The following is a 20,174-nucleotide window of genomic DNA, read 5'->3' on the forward strand; positions in this document are numbered from 1 at the left end:
TCTCAAGAAACTTGAGGCTGGTGTGAAAGGGAGTGTATTGTGTGTGTGTGTGTGTGAGCAACCTACACGTCACTCATCTCGCTCTGGATCATCTTACTGAATCTCAGTATTCTGATCACGTCAAAGTCTGGCCAAATCACTAAGTCAGCACCAGTCAGAGGCCACACTCATTATTTTGCTCACTGTTTTGATGTCATCACATCACCAAAAGTACTGTATTGGTTATACCAAACATATTTGGCAATATTTTTAAACAGAAAATAAGCACCAATAAAGTATTTTAATACAATATAAGAAGCAATTTTCTTCAACCCAATAAGATACTAACTACAAAATACTATTTTGTATTTGAAATCTGCATTTTAAACATGTATAAAAAAAATGCCCATCCCTGCACACAATCATGTCATAACCATTGACTATGTAAAAACATAACGTTTTAGGTTAGGTGTGAGTGAGTGTATATGAGTTTGCGCATGCGCGCGCGCGTGTGTGTGTGTGTGTGTGTTGAGGCGGTCACCTCGAAGGTGTGGTCGAGCCGGTAAACAGGCACAGAATTGATGGCGCTGACGATCTCCAGCACGCCATTGAAGTTGTTGAGGTCCTGGAACACCTGCAGGATCTCGATGACCCGCGTGAACACGGCCACCCGCTCCTCAAGGTTCTCCGCCTCCACTATACACCTGAGGGACAGAGAGAGAGAGAGAGAGAGAGGGAATGAGTGACAATGAGAGAGAGAGAGAGAGAGTGAGAGAGAGAGTGAGAGAAAGAGAGAAAGAGAAGGCAAAAGAATAGAAATGGGAGGGTGAGGGAACCGAAGAGAGCGAGAGAGAGGGGGATAAGGAGAATATGAGTGAAAGAGAAAGGGGTTGATAAGGAGAGTATTAGTGAGTGAGAGAGAGAGGGGATAAGGTCAATATGAGTGAGCGAGTGAAAGGGGGATAAGGAGAATATGAGTGTGAGAGAGAGAGAGAGAGAGAGGGATAAGGAGAATATGAGTGAGAGAGAGAGGAGATAAGGAGAATATGAGTGAGTGAGAGAGAGAGAGGGGGATAAGGAGAATATGAGTGAAAGAGAGAGAGAGAGAGAGAGAGGGATAAGGAGAATATGAGTGTGTTGAAGTACAAGTGAGAGAGCAGGGTAGGAGGAATGTCACAAAAGAGCCCAAATGTGTGTGAGAGAGAGGAGCAGAAGAGTGTGAGCAGGAGGCTCAGACGAGAGGACTGTGGGTGAGCGAGAGGCTCAGAAGAGTGTTGATGAGAGGACTGTGGGTGAAGTGTTTCCCACCAGGCCGCGGGACTGACTCACTTCTCGAACCAGAGTGTGAGGTTGGTGGTGTGGCGGATCATGCGCAGCAGGTTGGGAGAGTTCTTCTCCTTGTCCTCTTTGGTCCACACACTGCCCACCAACTCAGATGGACGCACCGCCCTACACAGACATACAGTACACACACAGTTTTATTGTTAAGTTTGTCTAAAACACATATTGTAAAACGAATGAAAATACCTCATACCATAATGTATTAGCACACTCTAAAACATAACGCATTACATAGTATTACAATACAGACAGATGGAATGAAACACAATGAAACACATCTACCCACACGCATGCATGCACACACACACACACACACACACACCTGTAGAGGTCCGACTCGAGCAGCGTGAGCTGGCGGGCGATCTCGATGGGGTGAAGGGTCATGAGGTCGAAGTTGTCCAGCTGGCCGGCGCGGCTGATGTGCCACTCGATGGGCGGCGGCGTGCGCTCGAACGTGATGCTGTGGCTCACGCCGTTGGCCTGCGCCGCCAGCTTACGCCGGATGATCTTGTGGATGGACTCCACCCACTTACGCATCGACTTCCCTGGAAGAACCAGAGCGGAGTCAAAGAATGCACTAGAGAGTGTGTGTGTGTGTGTGTGTATTGCACTGTATTACTACATGCACTGTGCAAACATTTCAATATATATATTGCTGCTAATTTAGGCATTGCTGCTTACTTTAGACAAAGGGGTACGCCAAATACCATAATCATAAGAGCTATAGGTTATGCAACAAGTCAATTGTTTTTGCACCCAAGACTCATTTTATGTGGGTGAGTTTCTGAGATTGTCCTTAATAATGAAGTTCAAGCAGTCATGCGTTAGCATAGGACATCATCATGGTGCATTAACAAACTCATGAGCATGAATGTGTGTGTGTGTGTGTGCGTGCGTGTGTGTATGTCATCTCATTAAAGCTCATGCTCCTCTGTAGAGGAAACAGCAGGGTACAAAAGCCGTGTCCGTGGCATGACGAAATAATAATGAAGCATCAATGCACGGATGAACTACTGCAGACGCTTTGTTCACAAATGAGTGTGTGTGTGTGTGTGTGTGTGTGTGTGTGTGTGTGTGTGTGTGTCAATTTGTTTTACTAATGCATGTGGAAGGTTTATGTCATATCAACATTATGCAATGATGAGAGGAACATGTACTGTTAAATACAGATGAATGGGTTTACTTAACGGCCTATCAAGGTTGACTTCTGCGTAGTTATATTAGTTGTGTGTTTGTGTGTGTGTGTGTGTGTGTGTGTGTGTACACGTGTGTCACACACCTCTCAGCTGTGTGATGCTGGTGATGTACTCCTCTAGTTGGATGCGGAGTTCCGGATTGTTCTCGAAGTCGTAGAAGTGATGTTCCACCCACTGACGAAACACATTCAAAACCCTGACAGAGAGAAAGAGAGTCGTCAGGACACACATGTTTACACAGATAGTTCTACAGACACAGAAACACACACACACACACACACACACCCCGAGTTGCTGTAGAATCCTACCTGAGCTGCACTGGCTGGACATATTCCCGGCGGAACCTCTGTAGCTCTGCAGCCATTGGCTGATCGCTGTTCCACAAGCCCTGGAGCTCCTCCTCTTTGGACTCCTGCTCCGGAATCTCTATCCTGTGACATCACAGGGGCAAAGGTCAGGAGCCGAACACATGTTACCATCTCTACCAAAGATGTCTCTACCATACAGTGATGCAGTCAGCACCATGCGATGACAGTGACACACACACACACACACACACACACACACACACACACACACACACACACACACACACACACACACACACACACACACACACACACACACACACACACACACACACACACACACACACACACACACACACACACACACACACACACACACACACACACACACACACACACACACACACACACACACACACACACAGGCTTACCTCTCTATGAGCAGCGTGAGTAGCTCATCGGGCTTGCAGAAGGATCGGTACGTGGTGAGGAAGGTGCGCACAAAGTTGGGATCTGAGGGAGGAGAGTGGTGAGGACACATCAGCAGATGAGTGTGTGTGATCAGGCCTGCAGTGTGTGTATATGTGTGTATGTGTGTGTGCGCGTGTGTGTATGTGAGTATGTGTGTGTGTGTGCGTGCATATGTGAGTATGCGAGTATGCGTGTGTGTGTATACATGTGTGTGTATATGTGTATGTGTGTGTGTATATGTGTGTGTGTGTGTGTGTGTGTGCGTGTGTGTGTGTTCCGTTACCCACCTGCGTACATGTGGTAGGTGAGGCGCTCGATGAGCTTGGGCAGCGTGGCGGCCTTGATGAGCGGGATGCCGGTGGCGCTCTGCGCCCGCTCCTCGAACACCACGTTCTCCTCCGAGTCGGCCACGGCGAAGCGGTAGAGGTGCGGCGGCGGCAGCCGCAGGGGCTGGGCCCTCTCCTCGCGCCGCAGCTCGGCGTCCAGCAGCCGCTCCAGCGTGCTGCGGCACTGCAGGGTGACCAGCGCCGCCATCCACGTGGCCTTCTCGTCGGCCGAGCGCGCGCAGAACACCGCCCCTCCCCCGCAGCAGCCGGGCGCCTCCTCCCGCCCGCCGCTGCCCACCAGCTCGAAGGCGTGGCGCGTCTCGCCCCCTCCTCCTCCTCCTCCTCCTCCTCCTCCTCCGCCGCCGCCTCCTCCTCCGCCGCCGTCGTCGCGGTCCAGCACGCGCGCCCGCCGCAGCACGAACTTCTCCTTGAGCCGGTACTCGGCGTTGCTGCCGGCGCCGGGCAACCGCGAGGTCTGGTTGGCCGCCTTGCAGCTGACCAGCAGGCCGTCGAACAGGAAGTTGTGGCGCTCGTGCTTGGCGCCCGAGCGCAGCAGCGGGCCCTCGTGCAGGAAGCGGCTGCAGCACTGGCCGATGTCCTTGCCCTCCCAGCCGTCGATGCTCTTCTGGATCTCGCTCATGCGCCGCGTGGCCGTCTGCTTGCTGCGCGCCGGCCGGCTGTACAGGCGGTACATGGGCTCCCTGACACACAGACACAGACACAGACACAGACACAGACACAGACACAGACACACACACAGACACACACACAGACACACACACAGACACACACACACACACACACACACACACACACACACACACACACACACACACACACACACACACACACACACACGTAGACACACACACACGTAGACACACACAGACACACACATTGAAGTAGCATATTTCATTTTGTGCCCATATACTGTATATACACTAGTTACAAGAAATCAGGGATATCTGGCTTTCGGGTGAAATTTGTATCAGCACAGAAAGTACTGCAACATTGAACTGTTGGACACGCACACATTCAAAAGTTTAGAGAAGGTCACATTAAGTTCACCTGTAAAGTATATAGTATATTTTAGCTTCATTCTGAAATTTCACCCGAAAGCCAAATATCCCTGACTTTTTGTGAGTAGCGTAGATTAACTTCAATAGCGTGCTTGTACATATTAAACACACACACAAGGATACAGTAACAACTCAAATGCATGTAAACGGGCACCAAAAGAAGAGGAGAGATCATCATTCACTTTTTCGATCAGGTGCAGTGTGTATATATATATATATATATATATATATATATAAGTGTGACTGTGTGCATACCCTGGTTTGCGGCGGGGTTGGTGTTTGTTGAAGATGCGCTCGATGCTGGACTGCAGGTTCAGTAGTGCGGTAATGGCCTGCTTCAGGCACTCTCGGTCGTCATCGTCCTGGCTGCGTTCCTGAAGTTGCTACAACAATACACCAACATGGCACACACCCATAAACATGGTTTGGAGAAGTCACACACATGTGTACACACACTTGAAACACAATGTCAAGTTAGAGGATCCAAATGCAACTGTCTCTCATACAGGCATCATCATACTGCCAATAAAATAACGGTGTCAGAAAATGAAATATGATCAAAATATGTGCTCTTTGCGGTAAAAAAAAAACACAGACACATACAACATGAATGATAATAATGATATTACAAAAAGTCGAACACAAACATATTAAATAGCAACAGTTTTACACAGATACAGTTAATATAGACCCAGAGATATCTAATTTTCCCATTACCAAACCATTTGTCCCAATCGCCCTAATATAATATGGGTGTTGGTAGTTTTGATAGTCTAGAACACTGCTGTAATAGTTACACGCCTTCATGCCACTAGTATGAGGCTGACCAAGTATAATTACAGGCCTATTGTTTGGATGTGGCGAGGAGTGAGGACAACAAGGAATTGGTGAGAGTCTAGCCACCAGGTGGCACTTTAAGAGAAGGGAAGAGGTGCTCACTGTTTTAGTGGGTTACTACTGTGTGGAGTGAGAGAATGATGGATGGATGGAGATAGAGGGATAGAGAGAGGGATAGAGAGAGAGAGAGATGGAGAGCTTCCACACAACAGCCTTCATCTATTTACAGTGTCAATGCAATTGCAAGACTGTGTATGTATACACACTCACCTGCAGCAACTCAAAGTAGTGTAAGCAGTGGTAGACTGGCACCATCATCAGCTGTGGTAATACATACTGAACCGCCTCTTTAAAACCTTCCGCTATGGACTGCAGCATGAACACACACACGAACACACACACACACACACACACACACACACACACACACACACACACACACACACACACACACACACACACACACACACACACACACACACACACACACACACACACACACACACACACACACACACACACACACACACACACACACACACACACACACACACACACACACACACACACACACACACACACACACACACACACACACACACACACACACACACACACACACACAATAAGTGAGACAATTAGAGGCATTTTAAACATTACAGGCATGCTAAATACATCTACTGGGATGGGTTTCATTTGGTGAATTTGGTGTGTCTTTCTGGACATTTCTCTTTGTCTGGATGAGAGAGGGATGATGGAGGCAGCGGACAGATGTGTGTGTGTGTGCGTGCGTGTGTGTGTGTGTGTGTGTGTCCGTCTGGCTGTGGCAAGCTGATGGGTAACCTGAGATGGGAGGTCATAGTATCTTATAAAACCCACCCAGTCCTCACATACACACTCAGTCCACACACACACACACACACACTCAATCCACACACACACAATCAATAGTGACAACACACACTAAATCAATACCCACATGGTTCTCATACAGTGATAGAATGCACGAGAGGACAAAGAATGTTTGAGAGAAGGAGAGGGACCTGGGAAGAATGAGCACCCGCACACACACACACACACACACAGGGTAACTGCAGGACAATACATCTCAAAATACTAGTCATGAACACAGTTTTACAGTTGAACCCTCTTTATAATTTACATTAAACACACCACCCACCCACCCACCCCACCTTCTCTGAAATCACCAGCGTGTAAATATTTTGAGGTTAATTCATTCACGTCGGTTCACACTAACTTTAGTCCAAAATTACTTTACATTGTAAAACGCACACTAACGGTGTAATATTCCGTGAGCACTAACCTTGTGTCTCTCTGGAGTGTGCTATAACAACGAAATTATCATTCCGTGGTATTTCAAAATAGAGGCCCCACGAAACAGAACAGGCTGGGCTCATGGGGACAAAAATATATCATTCCCCAAATAAGGTGCTACTCTTTCCTACCTTTCATGACCTCTTTCCTGTCAGCATAGACTATAGATTATAACACCTACATGCTAACTATAAGAAAAGGCATAGACATATTGACCCTCCCCCCTCCACACACACACACACACACACACACACACACACACACACACACACACACACACACACAGCACAATACTGATAAAATACAAACGCAAAAAATACATGCTACTGGTACAACCACTATCCAACATAGCACACACATGCCAATACACTCAACCATAACAAAAAAAAAAAAGAAACACACACACACACATCTTAGGAACAGAGTGTCCCATGCCTGGCCGTGTGCTTAAACTGGTTGCACTCTGGAGCAGTCTTAATAATTTACAGCTCACTTCTCATCATGAAATGAGTTTCCAGTTGACACACACACACACACACACACACACACACACACACACACACACACACACTCTTGGCAAATAGAGAGGCACATTTTAGACACACTCAATGTCACAAAAACATAGGGACACACACACACACACACAGGAATACACACTGGTTATGTACAACCTATGTACTAATGGTATAGGACAGACAGACATATACCCTCAAAAGGGTCTTTATAGGGAGAGACCGTCGAGATCAAATTAGCCTCTACACACACAGACTCATTTACACTTCTGGCTCACTCTCAAGTTGCCACACACCTCTTCCATTTTATATTTAAACCTGTGAATAAGTCACACAAATGCTACACACACGCACACACCTCTTTCTTGCTCTCTCTCTCTCTGACTCCCGGACACAGACACACACACTACAAACAAACATTTTGTCCTCAAATCAAGCTAGTGTTTGTAACAGCTTGTGGTAATTGTGAAAGCTTCTTTTCTGCATATCCGTCTATATGCATGCATGGACGCGTCACATGTGAAAATGTTGCGGCTCTACCTTTCAACATTTCAAAGGTCACTCTAGGACAACCACAATACACAGAATGAGACAGGACACACACAAACGGACTTCCATGGACGAAAGCCAAAGTTTCACACACACATACACACACACGAAAACCAAAGTTTCTCACACACACAACCAGACTTTCATGGATGAAAACCAAAGTTTCTCTCTCACACACACACAAACAGACTTTCACGGATGAAAACCAAGGTTTCTCTCTCTCTCTCTCACACACACACACACACACACACACACACACACACACACCAATAACATAGAAGGACAGCACAAGTGAGTGAAAGCAAGTGAGTGAAAACCAAGCCTCGTGCCGGCAGACTGGACTATTGGGAGTCCCCATTCTCTGTACCTGGAAGTGCAGGGCCACCGTGGGGCGGGCCATAAGGCCGTTCAAGTGTTCCTGGAACTCTCGGGAGAGGATGTCCTGCGAAAGCGTCTCGTAGGGGTCAAAGGCCTGCTCCTGCAGCCAATCAGAGGGTAGAGAGAGGTTAGGGGCGGACCGAGCGCAAAACCGTGGTCAAGAGGGCTCTACAGCGGTCAAGGAGTTTCTGTGCTCTAAGCACAAACAGTTCTGCTTTTAGCCCGGTACAGTGTTTAACTTTCTCTTTCCTTTTCAAGGCCTCTGGAGTATACACATATCAGTCAGAGTGCACTGTCAATTCACGGGGGGGATGGAGAGGCCTGCACTGAGAGGGTGAGAGAGAGCGAGAGAGAGAGAGAGAGCGAGAGAGCGAGAGAGAGAGAGAGAGAGAGAGAGAGAGAGAGAGCCGAAAGTGAAACTGAGAGTTTACATGGGGATGTGCCCTGCCATCAATCAGCTATGACACAAAGGCAAGCAATAGATTGCTGATTGCTGTGGTCCTAAAAAGGTACTAGGGACTAGGGACAGGACTCCAGAGCTGGCATGGTCTTTTGTTGGTAGGAAAGGGATACGCAGGACAATCGGCTGGGCATTTGGGTTAAGGTTGTGCAGAAGGGCAAAGGAGTGATAAGGAGAAGAGACTGTATTAGGTTGGCACCAGAGACTGACACTTGAGGTTCAGACTTGTGTGGATTTGCTTAATAGTCGGCAGGCCAACACCAGGAAATGTGCTTAGAAAACACTTTTGATGGCATTTTTTGTTAAAAGTTGGCAACCATGCTAGAAGTTATTAGAGGGCTCTGAGGTCCCAGAATCCAGCGGTTGCCAAAATCATATTCATAATTTAAGGTCAAATTTGAAGGTCAAAAGGTCAAAAACAATGCATTTTATGGTTTATCTATTTGGGGGGCTCTATTGTCATAGCATTCTTTTTAAAAAGTTGGCAACCATGCTAGAAGTTATCAGTAGGGTCTGAGGTTCCAGAATCCAGTGGTTGCCAAAGTCATATTTAGAATTTAAGGTCAAATTTGAAGGTCAAAAGCTCAAAAACAATAATAAATGTTATGGATTGTCTTTTTGGGGACCTCTTTTTTTCATGGCATTCTTTTTTAAATGTTGACAACCATGCTAGAAGTTAACAGTAGGGTCTGAGGTTCCAGAATCCAGTGGTTGCCAAAATCATATTCATAATTTAAGGTCAAATTTGAAGGTCAGAACCTCAAAAACAATAAATACATGTAATGGTTTGTCTTTTTGGGGACCTCTTTTTTTCATGCCATTCTTTCTTTTTTAAATGTTGGCAACCATGCTAGAAGTTAACAGTAGGGTCTGAGGTTCCAGGATCCAGTGGTTGCCAAAATCATATTTAGAATTCAAGGTCAAATTTGAAGGTCAAAAGCTCAAAAACAATACATTTTATGGTTCGTCTTTTTTGGGGGCTCTATTTTCATTCTTTTTTAAAAAGTTGCCAACCATGCTAGAAGTTGTCAGTAGGGTTTGAAGTTCCAGAATTCAGTGGTTGCCAAAATCATGTTCAGAATTTAAGGTCAGATTTGAAGGTCAAAAGCTCAAAAACAATACATTTTATGGTTCATCTTTTTTGGGGGGCTCTATTTTCATAGCATTCTTTTTAAAAAGTTGGCAACCATGCTAGAAGTTGTCAGTAGGGTCTGAGGTTCCAGAATCCAGTGGTTGCCAAAATTAAGTTCACAATTTAAGGTCAAATTTAAAGGTCAACAGCTCAAAAACAATAAATAAATGTTATGGTTCGTCTTTTTGGGGACCTGTTTTTTTTAATGGCATTCTTTTTAAATGTTGCGAACCATGCTAGAACAGTGGGGTCTGAGGTTCCAGATGGTGCTTGCCACAATGATAGGTAAATGTGAAAAGAATTTAGATTTTAACACTCACATCAGAAGCGACCAGGTCGCCGGGCTCACTGAAGAAGAGTCAACATGAGTCCGATTCAACATGAATTTGTTTTATCCACTCATGACTTTATATTGGGATGTTTGATTTAGCTTATCATAGAGCGGCTCTGGCATGTCAGCCTGGGGCATTCGAAAATGTGTACATTCCAATTGGTTTTCGCCGAGCTACATCATAGTTAATTAGCATATTCAGACTTTTAAATTTTTTCGATCTGGTCACCCAATTCGTTTCGCTTTATTATTTTGTTTTATGTGAGGCACATTGAGCTCCCCTGTATGAAATGCACTATATCAATAAAACTTGCCTTACCACCGTATTTGCTATGGCCACCCTATTTGCAGATAAATAATGACGTTCGTCACTCTGGTTGCTTCTGATGTGAACACACGGTTAGGTGATAAGTTACATAAAACAATCTTCAGTTTTGCGGATGATAAAAAATAATGACATCATTAGGAAATAAAAACCGAGAGTAGAGACTGTATTGCACACTTTCCACGTGGAATTATTCATGGTCTACAGGCAAACCATGAGGAGGCTGACACACATATGTAGGAACCATCCTACATATGCTGGAAGTAATTAATGCTGGGTACGAGAACATCATTGTGAAGTGCCGTGATACAGATCTCCTCCTTCTGCCTCTTCACTTCACTAGAAACCAAGTGTGCAAGGTGTGGATGATGAGTGGGACTTCCAAGGAATATGAGTGCTACCCAGTCCACCTTATCAATGAGAACTACCTCGGGTAGTTGTGGATAATGTACTCGGCTTCCATGCCCTAACTGGTTGCGATACTGTCTCCTCATTTGCTGGACATGGGAAGAAGTCATGTTGGACTGTGTATTTGCAACACCCCGAACGGTTACATGGTGTTGGTCTGGATGGGCCTCAAGGTGACGTTGAGGAATTTTTGTGCCATCTGTACAAAGCACCATGCACATTTTTGGGTATTGACAGGGCTAGACATGACTTTTTTCAGAAAGGCAAAAAGGCAATGGAAATGTTACCTCCAACAAGTGATGAATTGTCATTGCATCTTGCATGTGCAAATCACCAGGCAAAGGTATGGTTGCAATCTGACAAGGTAGATGTTATGGCCTGGTCAGATTGCACGATATCAGCCCGATTTTGGCCATTTGTCATGACCAACAAGTTTACAGCGCCGTATCCGATTTCAAATGATCGGGCGCGACATCAAACGCGGAGGGAATCTTATAATGTGACATGCTTCACGACTTGCGATTTGTCGTTCACAACGTTCTAAAACAGCCCGACCAAAAGACTGGCTTGTCAGAAATTTGACGGGAGTCGTAATGACGCGACCGATGCTTTCGGTGTATGTGGCCACTCTCCCGACCAAGACGTGGAGAGGTTTTCATGGTTCTAAAATCGTATAGTGTGACATGGTAGATCGTAAACGACAATTGTGAGCGACAAAAACATTGTAGCCTGTCTGACCCTGCCATTAGTGAAATCCCTGAGGAGACAGGTGGTTGGAAGGTTGTAGACCAACACTTGGTGGTTGTGTGACTCAGGAACCTCCTGTTCCAAGTAGTTGCTTGGAGCTGATAACTTGTGGTTGTAGAACCAAGTGCCATACACATGCCTGCACTTGCCTTAAGAATGGACAGCCTTTCACACCTGCATGCGGTTGTGATGCTGATGGATGTCTCAACAATGTAGGGATGGAACATGATCAGGACGAGGCAACCTTTTTGTAATACAGCAAAATTGCACATTGCAAAACATTGCATATTACAAAAACATTCAGACAGTCTGAATTGACATTTGAATTGACATTGACATTTTGCCTTGAAATAAAGAAGCATTCTAGTTATTCATTAGCAATATATTCTCTAGAGAACGTTTTGTGTTATTCATAGCATAAAGGAGTAATGGCCATATCAAGTCTATATATCCAAATTATTTATCAATAAAAATAAATATTTATCAAAAAAATCTTTCAAACTTTTCAAAAAAGAATGCCATGAAAATAAAGCCCCCAAAAAGACTAACCATAAAATCTATTGTTTTTGACCTTTTGACCTTCAAATTTGACATTGAATTATAAATATGATTTTGGCAACCACTGGACTCTGGAACCTCAGACCCTACTAATAACTTCTAGCATGGTTGCCAACTTTTTAAAAAGGATGTCAAGAAAATAGAGCCCCCCAAAAAAGACGAATCATGAAATCTATTGTTTTCGACCTTTTGACCTTCAAATTTGACCTTAAATTATAAATATGATTTTGGCAACCACTGGATTCTGGAACCTCAGACCCTACTAATAACTTCTAGCATGGTTGCCAACTTTTAACAAAAAATGCCATCAAAAGTTTTTTTTAGGGTCTTGGCCTGCCGACTATAAGACCTAAAGAAGGTAGAGAAACCGTGTGTGTGTGTGTGTACATGACACGTTAACTCACTCTACACGTTTTAACCAAATACTGTAGTCACACTGTGCTTGACTGCTCACATTGCAAGACAGGCGATCAAAATGTCGGACATGCCACAAATCCAACTGGACTGGAGCAAGAACCCTGACTGTTACCTCTGCTGATCAGATGTTGTGTGCATTCTCAAACTACACAACAAAATGGATAGGAATAGGAAGGCCTGATTCAAAAGTTTGTTGGATCTGACCAATTCGAGGTTAAATCGGATCAAAATCGCAGTGCCTGCTTGGCATCAACAGAAACACAGAATTGCAGGACATGGCGCACTCTGAACCTACACAGCCAGCAGCAACTTATCCTGCAACAGGCTTGTCATTGAAACGCCATTAAGAAGGCATTAGGGTACCCGATTACTGCACAATTAGGGCATAATTAGAATACTATTACTCCGCTAATACATTGGCCTTGGGGTAGGATTTAGCCAAGACTGAGCGGCCACACGGAGCCCAAAGGACCCATACTGAAGCACCCTCAGCTGGGCATGTGCTGCAAGGGCACCATCAGGCTGGCATCAGAGTGGTATTAGTTTGGCATTAGTTTGATAATGGGCAGTAGGCATTGCCGTTTATGGTGGCACAATAGAGATGTGGCATGTATGGCATTTTGAATGTACATTAACAGTGCAACGATGATGAGGAGGATGTTATTTCTGGGATCTGTATACAATATTAGAGTTTCATTAAGATCATCAGACTAGTGTTGTCACAGTATTGTTTTTCCGATACCAAGTCAAGAATCTCAATTTTGAAACTTTTTCCATACTTTTTAAAAATGTTATTTGATTTGGGAGTCCCCATCACCTTGACGTCATCAGTAATATTGAATATAGTGTGATCATTCACACCAGTGGCCATCCTCGCTTCTGCTTGACCCTTCACACACACGGAAAATGGTAGATTATGTCAAACGTTTCTATTTAATATATTTTGGAATTCATAGTTTGTATATTTTGTTTTCATGATTATGATCTGCATAACTACTAGGAGCTAAAAATATTGATTAACTTAAGTACATCTTTAATGTGGTGTGTAGGTCTAAAATACGTCAGAGTAATTAGCCTTCAGTCTCAATGTTTTAGGCTAGTGAAAAATAGTTGTGCAGGGGTGGGGGGGTTAGGACGATTAGACACTGACAGGGGGCCCCCAGGGAGCATTATAGAATATAGAGCACTATTTTGGGAGGGGGGGCAAAATTTTCTAGCAGTGGCCCTGCTTGGAGCCCTACGCAAAGTGCATGATGCGCGTGGTGGTAACAGCGGCACTGTTTATATATACAGACGTGACGTGAGAGCTAGCAGGATAGTTAGCAAGGAGCCCTCTCCAGATGTAAAACAAATATTGTCTAGTTGCTTTATAATCCGTCTCTGTGTAAAAGCTTGCCACCAGGTTGCGTAGCCAGTTTCTGAAACGCCATTAAACCCGTGCAACACTACATCAGACCAACGGCATCAGGCAGTCAGGCTGAGGATGGTGTTGTCCACGTACCTCAGCAAGGTCCTCGAAGCAGCTGCCCACCAGTGGGTGTGGACTGCCGTCCGCCGTCATCTCCACGGCGTCCTCGATCAGCCCCAGCAGCTTGACCGTCAGCTCGTGGATATCCAAGATGTTGCTGAAGACCACCTCCACATCCTGTAACACAGTGCGCCACAGAGAGCAAACGGTTCAATTCCACAGAGAAGTATTCCTTATAAAGAAAAATCATGAGATTCATTATAACGAACAATAAAGAATAATAAAATAAATTCCACAGAGAGGTATTCCTTATAAAGAAAACTCATGAGATTCATTATAACGAATAATAAAGAATAATAAAATAAATTCATAACAAATGCTATGTCCTCCTACCCTGGCTACTGTACTGCCTACCACTTCTCAATGAGACGTGGTCTGGCAACCAAACGTTCATTTTCTCGTATTTGAAAAAAAAAATGCCCAGATCAATTCATTGGGCGCCACGGATGTCTATCAAATGCGTCTGTGCGTAGCTCATCATCGTCTTGCTTTCCCCCCTGCTCTGTGATTGGTCCCCCATCTGAGGCAAAAATTACGGCGGTAGTTTCCAGGCTGCCTTGGGAACACCCAATGTCCTCCAGTCGTTCACATTATAATGCTACAACCGTTCACGGCCCTTAACACTGAACAAGCTTACTCAGGAAGCAAGGAGGGAGTAGTTACTTGGCTGATTTTGCTTTTACCTGCCCAGATCATTGGGCATCAGCACTTGTGCAGGAGAGAGGGCAAGATTAGTTTTTTTTTTTTAACCCAATGTGGAGAGTTAGCCTGGGCTTGGTGTCAATTTGGCACCACTGATGCTATTATTGTGTGCATGTGGGGACCTAAGAGAGCTTAGGAAGCCCTCCAGAGATGACTTTCTGGTTTTGTAAAGAAGTCTCCCTGGCCTTTCTTTTCAAGGCATTTAGAAGGACCTTTCTCAGAAAAGAAAATGCAACTTTATGAGAGTTTGCTGACGTCCATCAACCACTGAAATATGAGCTGCCGGAGCTCTGCTTCCTGACTTGTGAAACTCAACAAGGTGCAACGGAATACTTCTGTCACTTTCCAGCTTCTGTTCAGTGTCACGGTGATGGCCATGGCAATGGCCACACATGACAGTCAGAGAAGGAATCTTCGCCATTTTAATTACGTGCGAGCTGAAACACAATATCACCACCCACAACTTAAAGTGTGAGAACAAGGCTGGGCTCCCATTTACAACCCATCTAGTGGCTGGCTTGGCTGTTCCAACGGTCGCGGGTCATAGTAACCGGCCTAATTTTTTACTTACTGGAAGAGAGCCCGGCTACTGGAAATGAAACGCTTCTCGTTAACCACACATACCTGAGCTGGCCTGTCAGAATGATGACGAATGCATGCATGCATTCTTTCACAAACAAAAAAGGAAGAGAAACTGAGAAATTACAGTTGTCAGTTCCAATAAAAAGCAATTTGAAGAAAAGGGGCAGAGTCACGCCCCGACACAGACTTCCTATCATTCACTTCACACGGCCAACGGCTGGTTCTGCAAAACAAGCCTTTAACACCAAACAAATGCTAGAACATCAGAGCACAGAAAAAGGTGCATTCTGATATCAGCACATGCCAGAGTGAAGAGGAGTCAATGTTCTCTCTGTGTGTGTGTGTGTGTGTGTGTGTGTGTGTGTGTGTGTGTGTGTGTGTGTGTGTGTGTGTGTGTGTGTGTGCGTCCAAAAACTATCAATTTTCCTCTTGATCCTATTTCACATATGTCCCCAATATTTCACTACAGCAAATGCAGATCCCAAAACCAAATAGAGGTCATCTTTGATATAAAGACCACAATGGGTCAGCTATGGATAACTTGAATGTGATGTAACAGTGCTAGATCCGAAAGACATTCTGTTCCTCTTGTTTAGCGTTGGTTTTTGAATCCTCCAGACGCTTTCTTTCCGCGGTCCAATCAGAATTGTTCCCGGTGGCGGCTGCAGCTCTCGCTGTCTATTTGCAGCTTAATTATGAGTCTTGTGTTCTGGAATGGCCGAGGACTTACCCACCTTGCCAAAATTACACCAGCCAACAGCAAACCTCAAGTATGCAAAACCACACATACACACGGACATACACACAGACACACACATATAGCCATGGACAAACACAACACAAACGGGACTCTGTCCGTCTGTCTGTCTGCCTCTCTTTCCTTCTCAATCTGTCCATCTTTCCCTCTTTTGCTAAATCACTTGCACACACACACACACATGCGCGCACACACACAAACGCACGTGTACACACACACACACACAAACACACACACCCCTTGTCGATGGGAGCACACTTAAACACGCAGAAACAAACCAGTTACAAAGCAGTTTCTAACCATCCTCTCATGAAACAATGAAGCCAGACCCAATGAGATCTAAGTGCCCTGTGTACTGTAGATGTATGTAAAGCCCCAGCCTCCACAGGGTTTTTACCTGAGCGCTGAAGAGCTTGGTGTTGGACAAGAAGGCCTGCCGGAACACTTTGATGATCAGGTCGAGCTCGCGAAGGTATTGCCGCTCCTCGGCGATCTCCAGCCGTACCAGGTCGTCGTATGTGAGCTCCCCAGACGACGAAGGCTCCTCTGGACACAAGTAGGCCAGACCAAGGTCCTCGTCCTGGTCAAACATGTCCATCAGCACCTGAGGAGATCAGTAATCGGATTAGATGACCCCATCACTCGATGGATCACTACCTACCCGTGCATAAAACATTTATACATGATGTGGTTAGTACACAGGAAGTCTCTGGACACGAGCCTCAGTAAAACTGTAAGAGAGGAAGTCTAAATATAACACAAAACACGTCTTTGGATACGACCAAAATACAAACTTTCACGAACATCTACGCACACATCTGACAACGACACATCAATGAACATCCACAAAAGAATTTGGAAACAATACTACACAAATAGGACACGCCAGACCAGCAATAAACAACTCACAAAAATTGTTAAATTAAGCAAAACAAACCAAACTTGACCTCACATGAACATGAATTAACTAACAAACAAACAAACAAACAACTGTTACTATATATAAAATCATATATAGGTATACGCATTGACTGACACCCACCTTATCCGCACACATGGACACTTTGATGTCCTGCTGACTGATCTCGTAGTGGCGGATATTGCCCACGTAGTTGCCGGCAAGCTTGAGGATGTCTGCCGAGATGTACTCCAGAACAGCCACGATGTACAGGGACACTTGGTAGTCGATCTTATAACCCAGAACCTCCTGAGGAGAGAACGGAGATTTGAATACGCTCAAGTAAGTGCAAACCGCACGCGCACACACAGTTAAGAACGAAATCTCTACCTACTCACTTTAAAGCAACTCTGTACAGGCACACACAATATTGCTACTTACTTACGAAGATGCTAGCTTAGACATAAGGAACAAAGTTTTATGTTAACAGGGACACACAAGATGGGATCATATAGGGTATATTCCTGCACAAGCAACCAAAGCAAGCCCCCCCCCCCACCTCCACCTCCACCCCCCACTCACACACCTTTAGTAGAGGGTGAATTTTGTCCACTGGGAGCAGCAGAGGAATTCTCCTCTTTCGTTTCTCAATGGCGGCCTGAGCGTCAGCCATCGCCCACTTATCAATGGGGTATGGGAAGGTCTTCTGAATGCGCTCCTAGACACACACACACACACACACACACACAGAATACATGGCTATTAGCATACTGCTTTAAGAACATGAGTAGTGGTATCACTAAGAGCTGCACTGGCTCAGCAGTGTACTGTAATATGCTGCATTGGCATGACGAAAACATAATGCATACAGTACGTACAAGACAGAAGACTGCAGTAAGATAAAGATGACATGCGTGAAAGGAACACGGCAACATTTTGGGGAAATTAGCTCATTCACCATCTCCCCCAGAGTTACATAAGGTGATAAATGGCCTTCTCGTCTCTGTGCGTGCAGTAACTCAGTCTGATGCACCCACTGTTAGCCTAGCTTAGCATAGCTGATTGACATTTTCCCAGTTACATGTTGTGACTAGCATGATGTGCAACGATTTCTATGTAAAATGACACACCATGATTTTCGAAGCATGTACATACTTGGAACTACGCTTTCACTTGGGGCGAAGCGCTGCTACGTGGAATTTGCAGAAGTAACAGAAGTTAAAAGACTGAGCTACTGAAACGAATAGGGCATGCATCACCTTATCGAAACAGTGACGTGAAGCAGCAGTTCTGAGATCAGAGGCTGCGGCAGCATGTGGGGGGGGTTGAACAGAGCAGGATCAAAGCAGTCCATTAGCCCAATGGACAAGTGAAAGGCCCATCACAAAAGCCTCAGTTCCTACTGCGCTCTCAACGCCTCTGTTTAATACACTCTAGAACATCGCAGCAACGCAAGAAACTGGGTGATCTTAGGCAAAGGCGGCTAATAGGCGGCAAACATTAGCGATGGCTTTTTAACGATTGTTATTGTTGCATTACATCATATCTCCCAATAACTTTTCCACTGTCGAACCGAAACAGATGTTTGTTTCAGAAGCATGGTGGACTAACTATGCTCTGTTGAGTTCTTTCAAACCACATTAAAATGCAAAGGTGCGTGAATCCTTTCAGTGAGCTTTCTGTGTGGAAACATAACTCTATCTCTAATGACACTATTGTAACCCTTTACCATATGCAATGTTTTGTCTATTCAATTATGTGGGTGAAAGTACGGTAGTCTGTACAGTTATTCAACACAACATTATAACCAGATGAGTGACGGGACACTTATGCAGATAATGTCATTATCAGGTATTCCTCCAAGTGTCCAGTGCCTAGATATTAAGAAGATAGTTGACATTAGTCACACATACTGTATACTATTCATACATCTGTCAAGTAGTAGAGTTGCCGGTGGGGGCTAGAGTGTGTGTGTGTGTGTGTGTGTGTGTGTGTGTGTGTGTGAGTGAAATGCAGGGAGAGCGAGAGCAAGCGAGTGTGTGTGTGTGTGTGACTGACCTCCACATCTGCCACGGAGCGAGGCTGAGCGACACACAGCATGTTGAGAAGCTGCAGGATGAGCTCCTCGATGTGTTGCAGGGCATCCTCCTTGGCCGACAGGTTAGGGTGCACCTGTAGCTGCACCTGGGAGGGAACAAACAGGACACACTCAGTCAATTACGTTATTGGTTGGTGTGTGTTTGCACATGAAAGAGGGGGATGGGCAGAAAGACAGAGAGACAGGGTTAAAAATAAATAAATAAATACCGTAAAAGAAACAGTATGTCAGACATATCTTTTTTTTTTTTTCAGCTTTTACCTAAAATGACAAGGCTCTGCTAAGGTTAAAGCTCCCAACAGCATCTCACACACATACACACTGCCCAGGAAGGCAAAGTGCCATTACTTAGAGTAGTACAAAAAATGCTGCAAAATTTGGGCCAAACTAGACAACTGCGTTGGAACGAAACCCAGACGTGTACAAATTTAGCAACCCAGAGGCCATAGAGACAGCAGTAACAAACCCAAGGAGGGTTTTTTTTTCACGGTTATCACATCCTCATTTGGAGTTATTCAGAACTCTAAAAACGGTATAAAGACTGTAAGATTGTGTAATGTGTCTGCAGTCTTTGAGCATATTTGACCATGAGGAGATAAGAAGCACGAACACACACACACACACACACTTACACTTAACAAGATAAGGACACTAGACGCGTGGGAACTGATAACGTAAGGTGAACAGGCGCAGACGCACACACCTACGTGAAGCAAGATGTGGCTCACTAGAAAAAAAAAGAAAAAAAAAAGAAGAAAAAAAAACCCACGCCCACACACACACACGCCTACGCAAACTGGGGTGTTTCCTCTCCAATGCTATTTTTACTGGCCGCCATTCATGTTCCACACTTGTGTCTGTGTACGTACGTGCATACGTGTGTCACACAGGAGCAGAGGTGTGGTCTCTGAGGACAGGAG

At 45.0% G+C, this 20,174-nt stretch overlaps 1 protein-coding gene across 1 annotated transcript in view; it reads right to left on the reverse strand.

The window, feature by feature from the left end:
* The window catches only part of sos2 (son of sevenless homolog 2 (Drosophila)), a 37,580-nt gene that overhangs the window by 7,303 nt on the left and 10,103 nt on the right, over window positions 1-20,174 (reverse strand). The window contains exons 2-17 of the mRNA XM_062523140.1: window positions 19,215-19,340; window positions 17,743-17,874; window positions 17,301-17,465; window positions 16,656-16,862; window positions 14,191-14,334; window positions 8,301-8,411; window positions 5,808-5,906; window positions 4,956-5,083; window positions 4,003-4,322; window positions 3,583-3,948; window positions 3,256-3,337; window positions 2,825-2,947; window positions 2,600-2,712; window positions 1,643-1,865; window positions 1,309-1,428; window positions 521-683 (exon numbers count right to left, since the gene is read on the reverse strand). Of these exons, the coding sequence (XP_062379124.1) occupies window positions 521-683; window positions 1,309-1,428; window positions 1,643-1,865; window positions 2,600-2,712; window positions 2,825-2,947; window positions 3,256-3,337; window positions 3,583-3,948; window positions 4,003-4,322; window positions 4,956-5,083; window positions 5,808-5,906; window positions 8,301-8,411; window positions 14,191-14,334; window positions 16,656-16,862; window positions 17,301-17,465; window positions 17,743-17,874; window positions 19,215-19,340 (2,622 nt within the window). The remainder of the gene's footprint in view (window positions 1-520; window positions 684-1,308; window positions 1,429-1,642; window positions 1,866-2,599; window positions 2,713-2,824; window positions 2,948-3,255; window positions 3,338-3,582; window positions 3,949-4,002; window positions 4,323-4,955; window positions 5,084-5,807; window positions 5,907-8,300; window positions 8,412-14,190; window positions 14,335-16,655; window positions 16,863-17,300; window positions 17,466-17,742; window positions 17,875-19,214; window positions 19,341-20,174) is intronic.

Source organism: Sardina pilchardus, chromosome 20 (assembly GCF_963854185.1).
Source record: "Sardina pilchardus chromosome 20, fSarPil1.1, whole genome shotgun sequence".
Taxonomy (NCBI): Eukaryota; Metazoa; Chordata; class Actinopteri; order Clupeiformes; family Clupeidae; genus Sardina; species Sardina pilchardus.